Source organism: Mustela putorius, unplaced genomic scaffold, assembly GCF_011764305.1.
Source record: "Mustela putorius furo isolate JIRA1106 unplaced genomic scaffold, ASM1176430v1.1 tig00003853_pilon_pilon_pilon, whole genome shotgun sequence".
NCBI classification, from domain to species: domain Eukaryota; kingdom Metazoa; phylum Chordata; class Mammalia; order Carnivora; family Mustelidae; genus Mustela; species Mustela putorius.
Window position 1 is genome coordinate 65,608,391 of NW_025422005.1, and position 12,778 is coordinate 65,621,168.

The 12,778-nt window shown below is 34.6% G+C and overlaps 1 protein-coding gene and 1 pseudogene across 3 annotated transcripts in view; one reads left to right on the forward strand and one right to left on the reverse strand.

Moving 5' to 3' along the window:
- Window positions 1-12,778, reverse strand: part of ADGRL4 (adhesion G protein-coupled receptor L4) — a 109,918-nt gene that overhangs the window by 29,571 nt on the left and 67,569 nt on the right. For all 3 annotated transcript variants that reach the window (XM_013059205.2, XM_013059204.2, XM_004758130.3), the window contains exons 8-13: window positions 12,247-12,363; window positions 7,198-7,403; window positions 4,661-4,834; window positions 3,218-3,421; window positions 919-1,139; window positions 729-795 (exon numbers count right to left, since the gene is read on the reverse strand). In XM_013059205.2, coding sequence (XP_012914659.1) covers window positions 729-795; window positions 919-1,139; window positions 3,218-3,421; window positions 4,661-4,834; window positions 7,198-7,403; window positions 12,247-12,363 — 989 coding nt within the window. The remainder of the gene's footprint in view (window positions 1-728; window positions 796-918; window positions 1,140-3,217; window positions 3,422-4,660; window positions 4,835-7,197; window positions 7,404-12,246; window positions 12,364-12,778) is intronic.
- Window positions 8,927-9,328, forward strand: LOC123387378 (annotated as a pseudogene).

A 12,778-nucleotide genomic window follows, 5' to 3' on the forward strand; every position in this document is an offset into this window, starting at 1 on the left:
GTTGACAATTCATTCCATTCTAGAGCCTTGTCAGACCTCCCAGATTCATTGACAGACTATTATATTCAGAATGGCTTTGAAAACTTAACAGCACTTAGAAATGCTCTTGAGACATCTAAAAATGTCTTTATTTAGGAAGGAACATATAACACCTGCCAAATTTGTAGGTTTGAAACCACTTCCAATAAGAATTAAAAGGCCCTCTTCCTCACTGAAATGGAACTATCAATATATGACTTGTCTGCTCATGAGAAATAGTGGGTTCTTGTCTCTGACGTCGCAATTTAAGTTTAAAATCACTTTCATGATGACAGGGTACATGATGATGATAAAACGATAAAGATGACAGTCTAATCTTCAAAGATCACTGATCATTGATAAAAGATTAAATAATGTAAACATCTGAAATGCCAGATTATCAGCTGCTTGGCAAACTCAGTATTGAAGTATGCTCAGACACTACTGATAAGTGAGAAATGATTTTCCTGCGTGTTAACGTAGAAACATCTCCTCCTCCAGGAGGGGCAGGTGAACTGTAATACCTCTGAATTTAAGATGTATATATAAATATATTTCCCCCCTCGGTCTTAATAAATATGTGTAAAATATTATTTAAACGACATACTGTAAAGTGCTCAAAATCATTGGTTTCCCTCAGAGTAATGCCCGATTGTTGTGAATTTTAATCATCCCTTTTTGGAATTCCAACTGATGTTAAATATACGTACAAGAATGATTAGACAGGCTGGTCCTATAAAACTCCAAATAAAGTTGTTTTCTGTGCTAAGCCAACATCTGAAAAGTAAATAACAAATCTATAAATATGTTTGTATGTACTTCACAGAGCAACATTTTCAATGATATATGAAGCATATTCAGAACCGTATTTTAAATAGTTATGAGATCATCTTCACTTACACTTTGGTGGTGCCATAATACCTATATCCCAATGAGGCTGAAAAGCCAACTACCACAGCGGGGCTGAGATAGCCAAAGATGTAGAAATTCTTGTGCAGAAAGCCCTTGTTGTAGATGACGCCCACAACGATGAGATAGAGGTGGATGCCTTCAATGCACATCCAGGCAAAGGCAGCTAAAAAGAAATAATGCAGCAGCCCGGCGATGATTGAACAGAAGAGCTAGAAATTGAGGAAAGAAAGAAACCATAAGCAATGTTTGCTTTCCCATTAGCATAACACAAGATCCTGACTTTCTCCTTAAATTATGCCACTTGCTATAATGCCTGATCACGTTAAAATATCCTCTCATCAAGTGCCCATTTTTTAAGATGTACCACTTCCAGCTGAGTTTCATCAGTGTGAAGCATCAGTTGCGAAGAAGTCGCGCAATAGAGCTAAGTGACTGCTCTTGTCCAGAGAGTTCTGCTTTTATGCATTTATGTCATGGGAGAAGTTGTAGGTTGGTCACAGGTACACCATGATATCTTAGTGAATATGTTGTGATTTAAGTTAATTTCTGTTTTGGAGATGCCTTTACTCTCCTTAATTCTGTTCATGCTCAAAGAATGAAAATTATTGCTTAAACTGTGGTAAATGAACTATAATAAGTATCTTGATTATTGTGGCAAACGTTAAGTTTATAAAAGAGATGAATGATGATACATAGTTTACAAAAATATCCATTATGGAGTCGTTTTAAGTTATAAGATCATCAGGTAAATTTGAGATGGAGTTCAGTTAAATATTATTTATTAGTACTTATTTCACACATAGAATTGGAGTTAGGCTTATAAGAAATAACAGAGAAAGAAATACAGTTACCCACTTCTGTAATAATAGAAGTAATAGTATATAAAGCTGGAAAGAGAACTTAATACGCCCTTACACACCTACTGCACTAATAAAAATGAGTACAATCCAAGCATAATGAGATTATATACTAATATATATTGGGGAGTATCATATAATGTTGGGACCAGAGAGAGTGCTAGTGATCAAAATTGGGGAACTACTTTAATGAGGAACTGAGATTGAAATAGGACTTAAAAATGGGAAGAACTTGATGAGTGATAGATCTGAAAATAAGCACTCTAAGGAATAGTTTTGGGATAAGGGTTACAGGGAGATGAAACCGAGGGAAGAAACTGACATTGGAGGATAATGGGTGGTATATAAAATTGGCAGGTGTTAGTCATACCCTTGCAAAATTAAAAAAAAATATATGAAGTTTATAGTCTAGGGTACACTATTTAAACAGATGTTTGGTGGCATCTACATCAGAAAAAGCCTTTGGTAACTAGGCATTAGTGTCATTGTTTGACAGATTTCTAGCAGGGATGGAAATATGGAGAAAATATAATGTCTTGTGGCCCCAAGGATACACTTCTCCAGTCTCTATCTGCATGGAGGACAACTGACCTAGAGCTCTAGCTGCTGTGTTCATCTTTCCCACAGGCTGCTGCTACACAGAGGAGTCCTCCGCCACGTGACTCTGGCTCAAGGTCTTCTCAAAGGACTCCTTGCAACCATGCCGAGCTTTCCTGAGAACTGTACTGTTGTGTCAAAGCTTCGACCTACACTTGTCTTTTCTTCCTTCTCTCCTTTACTCGGGGTCAGACCTGCATCTCGGTAAGATGGCTCTCCAAGTCCCTCTCTTCCCATGATCTCTCAGCCATTCTGTCCAATTAATTTATTGCGTGTTGAATCCCATTTGAATGTCTGCTTCTAGGAGGACCCAGACTAACACAATATAGGGATTGTTTGGTAAGGTCCTCCATCAGTGACGGGGGTAGAAATAGGTAGTTAGGAAAGTGCAGTGACTCGGTGGAGCCAACTCGTTACATTTACAGCCTGTGAACCCACTGCTTTTACAGTCAGTCCCATCTTAAAACAAGCTTTTTCTCATTCTCTTTGCCCCATCTGCCTCTGTTTAATGCCCGCATAAAAACAACAACAACAACAACAACAACAACAACAAACAAAAAGAAAACACCCCAAAAAGGCTATTTCTTCAGTTTGTTGCTAAGTTTTCATTTGTCCCAATGATTCATCATAACAAGGGACATCGTGCTTCATGGAACTGTGACAGACAGGTTTTAGATATGGTAGCATTAGCAAACTTGGAAAAGACTTAGGAACAAAGTAGATGGTATGTTTGCCCATTAAGCTCTTAATTATAATTCATGATTCTATGACATATATATTTAGGAAAGTACAAATTTAGAAAACAAAATAGAGAGTAAGAGAGATCTACATACCTTATTAGTATTTGTATTGATCCCAACAAGAAAAACTAGTTCAGCAAGGAATAGGTTACAGCAGAGATTTTTGTGAATTGTTGTTCTGGTGCTTTGAATTTCACTGAAGAACCAGAAGGTAAAAATGCATATGGAAAGGCAAATCAGTGAAATAATTATTCCTAGTTGAGTGATCCTTGTAAGAATATTATAATCTTTAATACCCTAAGGGAAAATAATAATAAAGTTGTTAAGAGAATAACTCAGTAACTTGTCAAAGGAACTACAACATATAATGAACTTCTTTTTTTGGTGAAACATTAATCAAAATGTTCATAAAATGTAAAAATACAAATGTGCATTTAGATGAGAAAAATTCTGTGCCTTTGAAAATGCTCAATATTCAGAGAAATCTGATATAAATCATGTAGCACTTTAAAAGTTCTGTAATTAGTGCTTTTTTTCCTGGGCATAGTATATATTAGTATATGGTTTAACAATGTTATCGTCATCAGTTTCCTGATATTAGAAAGGCAATTCATTATTGTAATGTGAAAATGGTTAATTAAAACAGATTTATCAGTGGTAATAACAAGTCTTATTTCTATGCAGCAATTCATCTAAAACACATTAAACAAAGGTATCAGAAATGCTGAATATATAGAATATCAAGAGTCAAGTTGAGAGACTTGGAAATGGGAAAAGTTGGTTTTATTCTAACCAGATGAATATTTATATCTTATATAGAGAGCAGAGGCTTCTTTGCTTACTTAACATTCAGGAAAAAAATCTTTGTGACTGACATTATGGTTAGGCAGATTTATTTGGTCACTTTATATATTTGATAGATTCTCAGTAGACATGGAAATGAACTTGTAATTTAACAAAGATTATGATACAGTGATATCAAATAAGAAACTCTATAGTGTAAAAGAAAGATATTACTGATGCGAAATACATAGCATGGACCTATTTGCTATAGAAGAGATCTGTGTTTAAGAACCTTGTACAGTTCTACATTATTAAAACATTGTAATAGTTATAAATATGCTAATACTTATTGACCAGGTTTCAAATATTTTTAACTAATTTGTAATTGGTAAAAATAACCTTTCAATACAAAAGCAATGGCCCTTAGAGAGCATGATACATTAAAATGTATAAGTGGTTTTTAGAAGCAACATTAAAAATTAAGAGTCAGTGGATAGGTATTTAATGCACAACCCACCAGCTATCATAGACTAGATAAGTCCCAGGCAAAAAATTACCTAAAACCCAGTCTAAATATGTCAAATAAGACAGGTAAGAAAGCAAAGACTAAAAAAAGATAGTTTGGAGTTTTTATCAGTTAAATATATTTGCACCCAAAGAAACATAAAAAATTAATTCTCTTGACTGATATAAACACACATAAAAAGAAAACAAGCAGGTTTATAAATATAGAATGATGGAAAATCATCTTACGATGGAAGAACCCGAAGACATCAGAATTGCAAAATGTGTCAGGTGGTTACAGCGGCATGAGGTGTGGGTCTCATTTGAGGACATGAGCTCGCAGCCCTCCAAAGACCAGTTGCCATTCATGGTATCAGGCGAGTAGCTCCAAAATGCACACTCACTCCTATATTTATCTGTGGTCTGAAAAAGAGACATTTTACTGATGGAAAAAAGAGAAAGAATTATATATATATAGTATCACATTTCTCATATTTGAAATACCATTTTGCATATCAATATAATTACAACCATGCCTAAAACGTACAACACAAAATCAATGCTAATAAATGAGTGCTGGTGTTCTGTGGAAGAACCGAAGTTATTGCAACAATGTAATACTTTATCAACTCCTGTGCCACAAAGTTGTGAGAATTATGTATTATCAAATGAGATCATTTAGCATAGTGCAAGACACCTAATTACCATACGATCTTTATTTGATAAATGTTTACAGAGAATACACTGGATATTAGTCATTGACCCAAGTACTAAAAATACAATACTGAACAAAACAGAAAAAGTATGTGAGCCGCTGATTTTAGAATCCCATGAGATGAGAAATTATTAAAAAAGAAAAATAAACCAGGGGAAGGAGAAAGTTGAGACGGGTCAGAGGAGGACTTTCTTAGGAGATGCTACTAAAGGAAATATCTCAACGAAGTTAGAGAGATAGAGTAAACCCTAAGACTTGGGAACAGAAGGTTCTGTATGGAATGGAAAATAGAAAAGCTCTGAGGCTGGGTAGGAATATTCCAGAAACCCTGGAAACCAGTATAGTTTGGGCATGAGATAATGAGCAGTTGAAGACAAGATCAGAGATAGGGTCTGCTTGCGTAGACTGCAGGATGGTTGTTTTATAGATAAACTTCTCTTTACCACATATTTATATTAAGTGATCATAGCATAATATTATGAAAACTACTTTTAATATTCCTTTGAGGTAATAGAGAACTATATACTAACTGGTGGAATTGCAAATAAATTCAGGAAACTGAAGGTGTTAGCTTCTATTTTTTTTAGGAAAACAATGGGATCCAGAATTTATTCTCAGAAAGAGGGAAACCATGACTTAGGTAGGTCTGTTGTCAAAAGAAAATGATAAAATTTCATAGTGGTTGTTAATTTGAATGGGAAAAAGATTTGAACAGAGAGGAAGATTAAGGATAATCAAGTTTTCACATGAATTTTGCTGAAGAATTTTTATCTAAATGTGTGTTGTATCTTGTTTCGTGATTATATCAGAGACTGGTGAAGTAGGTGGTTATATTTTTTCTAAGTGCAACCTATATTTAGGAGAAAAACAGTCTTAGGTATATGTATATCCAACTCATGACTAAGAACCAAGGTGTGAAATGTATTCACTTAAAAGATGTAAATTTGGAATTACTACTTTGCTAGGCAAAGATAGGAATTAGAAATATATTGGAAGAAAATTATCACTGACTTGGAGTCAGTGACTTGGCGTCGTGACTTGGCATCTCTTCAGCTGCCACTAGCAAAAACTGTAGAAAACCCATCAGAGCATGTGAAAGAACAACAGTTCTAGTGTCAGAAGGTCAGTTGGCACCTAAAAATATTTAAGTTTCCTTTCTTAAAACATTTCACACCCTCTTCTGAACATAATGCCTACCAATGTTTAGGTTTGAGCTACTATTTTCTTGGATCTTCTATGCCTTTAGCTTCTCTCTACATTAGATGTCTCTACAGTGACACATTTGTATCGTGTGTCAGTGTATCTGTTCTTTTAGTTCTCTTCTTCCCCATAAACATGCAAATACAATTGCCCAGCTTCAAGGCTCTTCAAATGGAGCATCAGAGGTACTTTTTCATCGTGTACTAGGACTGAAATTCTGTTGAAAATCCAAGAAACCATCAACCGTAAAAGAGCAGTAAATGATCTACGATCTTTAGTTTTCACATTCATTTTTAGGTATATAAAAAAACCAAATACTTAGTACTTTCTAATGTTTATTATGATGGAGTTTTAATTACATATGAGCTTGAAAAAGATTTTGAATAACAGTAAAGGAATAAAAAGGTCTCAGCTAATTTCTTTATGAAATACTGTAAACTTCTCTGTGATTATATTTTAATCAGCATTTCAGTCCCTGCAAATATTATTTTAAATGGCAATTAGTAATCAAACAACTCTGTCATTACACAAATGAAATTTATCTCTTTGGCTCTGATACATTTTTATAACTCATTACTAAAAGGTATGGAGACTTCCAAAGTGAACAATGTAATGAAAAATAAAATTGAAATACAGATTAATTTCAGAAAATCAAATGTGCAGAGTTCCTTGATATTTACCAGAAAGATAACAGAGCACGGAAAGTGCAAAAATATTTTATAGAAAAATTAGTTGAAACTACTTTACTCTTTCAATTTTTAAACTCAAGAATTCACATACAATTAAAGTGCCACAATGAAAAAAAGTTCACTTTTCTGAATGGTTCACACTCATAACCTCATAACCAATAGTTACTAGAAAAACAGCTTACCTTCATGTGACTTAATGTAAATGTTATTTTTTCAAGTTCATACAGCGTGGGTGGGTTTGAGCTAATTGAGACTGAAATCACTGAAGAAATGACTCTTTGCTCCTCTTCAGAATTATCAGAACTTTGAGGTTCCAATACGAAGTTGTCAGATGATGAAAACAAGGGACCGATACTTTTATAATATAAAAATGCAACTGCAACATTGCCTATCAATCAAATAAGTGTATTTAGTGAAATTCTTATAAAACAAAAGTATATTTAGGCTCTCAAAATAAACAAAAATTGAACAAAGTTTTTTACTCTAAGGAAGTCATATGAATACCTAGAACCTAAAATGTGGATCATAATAAGTGCATGTCTATATAATCAAATCATACTAAGACATATTCCCTGACCTTCATGACTCTGAAACTAATCATGGACAGTAGCATCCCCTTTGAACAACCTATATTTAGGAGAAAAACAGTCCCAGATAAATGTATATCCAACTCATGACTAAGAACCAAGGTGTGAAATGTATTCACTTAAAAGATTAAAATTTGGAGTTACTACTTTGCTAGGCAAAGATGGGAATTAGAAATATATTGGAAGAAAATGATCACTGACTTGGAGTATTAAGGAAGTTGAGAATTAAACAAGTTGTTAGATGCCACTGAGTTCCACTTCATGCCGACTGAAATGTTTCCTATTTAATATTGATGACATATAGTTATATAGTTATGCAGTCTCAAGGTAGGAAATTTACTGCCTTGCCAGACAGCTATTTATCTGTGCCCCTGACGCTCCTCAAATGCAGTAAATCAGCATATAACCCAGTACTAGAAATGCAATCTGATCAGTACAGATTATCATGTGACTATTTTTCCCTTAGCCTAGACATTACACCTATATCAATGGATCTCAAATTGTCTTGGTTTTTGAAGCAGCTCCTTATTACTGATATTAAGTATGTGAACAACTCAAAATCTAGATCTATTGTATTTTTAAAATTCCTGTCACCACTTAGGTCACACAGCTTCTCTATCTGTTGTACAGAATTACGGACACAGAATGTACAACTTCAAATTAAGAATTTACTCTTGGAATCAAAAACTGGTTTCAATCATTGTTCCTACTTGTGTGGCTATGGATAAACTGCTTGGAATTTCAGCTTCTTCACTTGTAAAATGATAATAGTAATACTCACTCTAGCTACTTAATGGGCTAAGGTGGAAACCAAATTAAATAATACATGAGTCTTTTGTAAAAGTTAAGGTGCTATATTAATAGGACTATTGTTATGTTTTAAACTAGAAACATTATATATTTACTTTAGATTACTGACAACTTATAAAGAACTCTTTTATATTTGGTCCCTCAAATTTGGGAGACCAAAATAATGTGAAAGGCATAAATTCTTCAAAACCATAAATAAAATGTTGATTGTATCATAAGAGACAAAGAACTGTGCCCTCTAGCTGCCATCTTGCATCACTGCGAGTCTGTACCTAATCTCAACAGGTCTCCCCAGAACCCCGGAGCGCCAACTCTAGTTCTGGGCCTGGTTTCATTTCCGCTGCAGCAAGGTGAAAGAAACCACCACGAACCAAGAGAAACTTGTCAAACTGCTCAAGTGCACGTTGCTCGCCCAAAGAGGAGGGTGGTCCATAGAATGGCGCCAGGAGATGATAAAAAAACCTCAGTTCTTAAAGGAGTTAGGGGTAAGCTGTATCTGTGATACTGAAGACGTATGTTCACACACTAAGGAACAGTGATCCACTTTAACAAGCCTCAAGTGCAGGCATTCTTGGCAGCGAACACTTTCACCATCCCAGGCCAGGCTAAGACAAAGCTGCTGACAGAAATGCTACCCGGTATGTTAAAACATCTTGGTGCAGACAGCCTGAGCAGCTTAAGAAGATCCGTTAAAACTCTGCCCACACAATCTGTGGATGGAGGAGAACCACTTGCTACTGGAGAGGAGGAGGAGGGTAAAGTTCCAGATCTTGTAGAGAATTTTGAGGAAGCTTCCAAGAATGAAGCAAATTTAATTGAGTCAACTTCTGAAGACGATAAAAGTCAAAGAAGTTACTGGGAGCTGCTACTGTGTATTAGGACTGTTTTTTTAAAAAAATTCTGTTCATGTCTCTGAGAAAATCCAGATTTCTAATATTTCTGAGCCCAAGCCCCTTGGACACTGCAACTCTTTTCAGTGTTTGCTTAGACACAATTTGTTCTTTGAAGCTAATTAAGCTGAAGAAGCCTGGGAATAACGGTTGAAACAAGGTTAATGAAAAAGAGAAAAAACAAACAAACAAAACCAACCCAAAACAAAGAACTGTGATACAAATCTGAGTCCTTCCACACGACACACATCACACTAATAAATAATATTTTTTGATACTGCTGTGGTTATGTGACCTAGAAATTGCCTAAATGCATCATGTTCATATTTTCTATTGTCTTTAAAAAAGATATCATGAGAAACATCTCTAAGAGATTGCTGAAATCTATGTATATTAGATAAGAGCATTTTCCTCAACTGCCAGTTTAAGAAAATTTATATCAAAGAAAGAAATGAAATTATTGTAACATGGTTGGGCTAGTGACATTATGAAGACTCCCTGTGATAAGAACTAGCCCAGTCTTTGCCATGGACAGGCCAGGGTCTCAAGCAGGATCTGAAAACCTTTAAGGTCAACTTGACTCAGTCCAGTGTATGAACCAGTTCATATCACGGTGCCTTCTCAGAAGTTGCAGTAGGAGATGGTCCAAAATCAAACAAAACCCCCAAAAGATAAGATAGATCTCTTAAGTCTATTAATCATTCCTGTCTTTTCTCAAGGAAAATATTTAACATCAAATTTTTGACTTTGGGTAAAATGTGATTCTTCTGCATAGAATACTAAAAAATCCCTTCTTGGTTCGGTTCTGAGTATTGTTTCAGTATTTGTCCATTTTCATCATTTGAACCTCTTCTAATTCCCATGACTTCTCACTAATTCTTGGCCTGATTTAGCTTTTAACTCTCTTATCAGATATGTATCTTCATTCAATAAATGAGGGATTTATTTGCTAATGACAGGAAACAAAATTCAGTCTATAAAAAAAGATGAAAAATCCACCTGTTCTTCCATGGACCTCCCTTATTTTCCTAATAATGACACTATACACATTTTTAACTTGAAGCCTATGTTTTATTAATGATTTTTTTTTTGTAAATGAATAATCACATGTAGACACCATAAAGCAGATTTTATCAGTTTGTTAGACTTGCCCTTATTTTTAAGATACAACCTTAAGAGGGCACCTGGGTGGCTCAGTGGGTTGTTACAGCATCGGCCTTCGGCTTAGGTCATGATCTCAGGGTCCTGGGATCAAGCCCCTCATCAAGCCCCTCATCAAGCCCCTCATCAAGCCCCTCATCGAGCCCCTCATCGAGCCCTGCATTGAGCCTCGCATCGAGCCTCACACAGGACTCTCTACTTAGCAGAGACCCTGCTTCCTCTTCTCTCTCTTTCTCTCTGCCTGCCTCTCTCCCCACTTGTGATCTCTGTCTGACAAATAAATAAATAAATAAAATCTTTAAAAGAATAAAAAAGACACAACCTTAAGGAAATCAAATTTTCTATGTTTTCTTAACAGCTGACATTATGGTCACTTTCAAGTGTCAGAGTTTGTACCCGTGATCTTCAAATATAACAAGGCTATCATACGTTCAGACAGGATCTCTTTGAGAAATTAAGTGCATCATCTGTCAGTATAATCAGTATTTTCAGTGGTTTTATTCTCAACTTCTAAACACTACTCAAATTGTCTTAGAAATTTCAAAAGTTTAACACAGTCTTTGGATTTGCTCCTAAATAGTTGTATGTATGCATGATTAATCAGAATACGATGTAATAGAGTAAAAGCCTTGGATTCAATGGTAGTATGGCTTAGTTATTTTTTTCTTTGTTTTGTGGCCATCTGTTTCTTATTATTGTAAAAAAATGACAAGAAAGAATGAAGGGGATAATATCAATTGGTTAGGGAAAAAATCCCACATTAATGTTGTGCAAAATTTTTTTTAAAGGATGTTCTTCTGAGAATGATGTGCAGAATATTAAAAAAATAAATAAAATATAGCATTTATGAAATGATTTCTATACTAAAGATCATACTGTTATTATATATACTTTTCACTTACATTTATGACAGCCCACATATTCTTTGAAAATCTATTATAATTCATGTTTCACTTAGGTAGTATATTTTGACCTATTTGAGAATGATAACAATTCTGTTGGCAGAGATTTTTTTTTCCTAAGTGCATTGCATTAAAAGACCACATAAATGGCTAAAATAGCTGCTTCCTTGTCCTTGATTAGGTGACAAGGAAAAGCTGGTCAGGTTGATTTCTTTGTTAACTTCCTTACTTCTAGTACTGGCTCTGTCTTATTTGTTGATGTGCATGGAGAAAAATCCATTAACTTCATTGTGCCTTCGTTCCACTATCCATAACGTGAGGAAATTAGGGTAGATAATCATCAAGTTGCCTGCTAGTATTAGCATTCCATTTCCCAAGAAATCCTGCCTTTAGATGAGAAGTTTACAGTAAAAGGATATGAAATGGCAAGTGGAAAAGAAATTGAGGCCCAAACACTGACTTTCTGTCTTCGGGAACATTGTTTGTCTTCCTCACACAATTATAAATTCAGCCTCCCAATGAGTAATCTGAAGAAAGAATAGTAAAAGAATCCTATGCAAATTATAGCACCTATAATTTCTATAAAGGATGGAATAAAATCACAACTGCTTTATATATTCCAGTAGAATCTCAACAATATCAGACAACTTCAGAAATTGGGTACAAGACAAGAAGGCTATAGGTATTGTCAGCTAAAATTCTCACCATGTATTGATATCAGACTGAAAATCTCGAGCACAAAGACAGAAATCCTGTCTATAAATATCAAATGTGTTCTCTAGGAAACCACACGTTATATGTACATCAGATACAATCAGAGGCATGATAAGTATTTATTGCAAATTACTGACATATTGAATATAAGACAATTGGAGTCTTACCATTGGAATCATATGCAGCTTTCCTCTTTGGAAACACCTTTATATAATTTCCATCCACATTCATATAGGGATGAGTATGTTTGATGTGATATGAATCAAAAAAGAAAGTCTTGAGAGCTGAAATAAAACCATGAAAATCATAAATTCTCTGAAGTTACTTTAATCAGTCTATTTGTTTAATGAGGACAATTTTATTCATCATTGTTGTGTTTTATCCATCATTATTGTATTTCACCTTTTTTGGCAAGTAGAATGAGCATATTCTGAACATGCTTAGATGTTGTATCTTAAAAATCTGATTCAGTTTTTAACTTTTTTTATTTCACTTTATCACTCATGGTTTAATTTAATCTTTGTTGGATTAAGTAAAAGACAAAATACATATGTACACAAGGGAGCTATAAATTATAATTACTAAATCAAAGACAAGCGACCACCATGTCTTAGAGGATGGTATCTATAATAAAATTGACCATATGGGGAATGATTGAATTAAATTCTTGGATGATAATTTCCTTATCTGGGGTAGCTC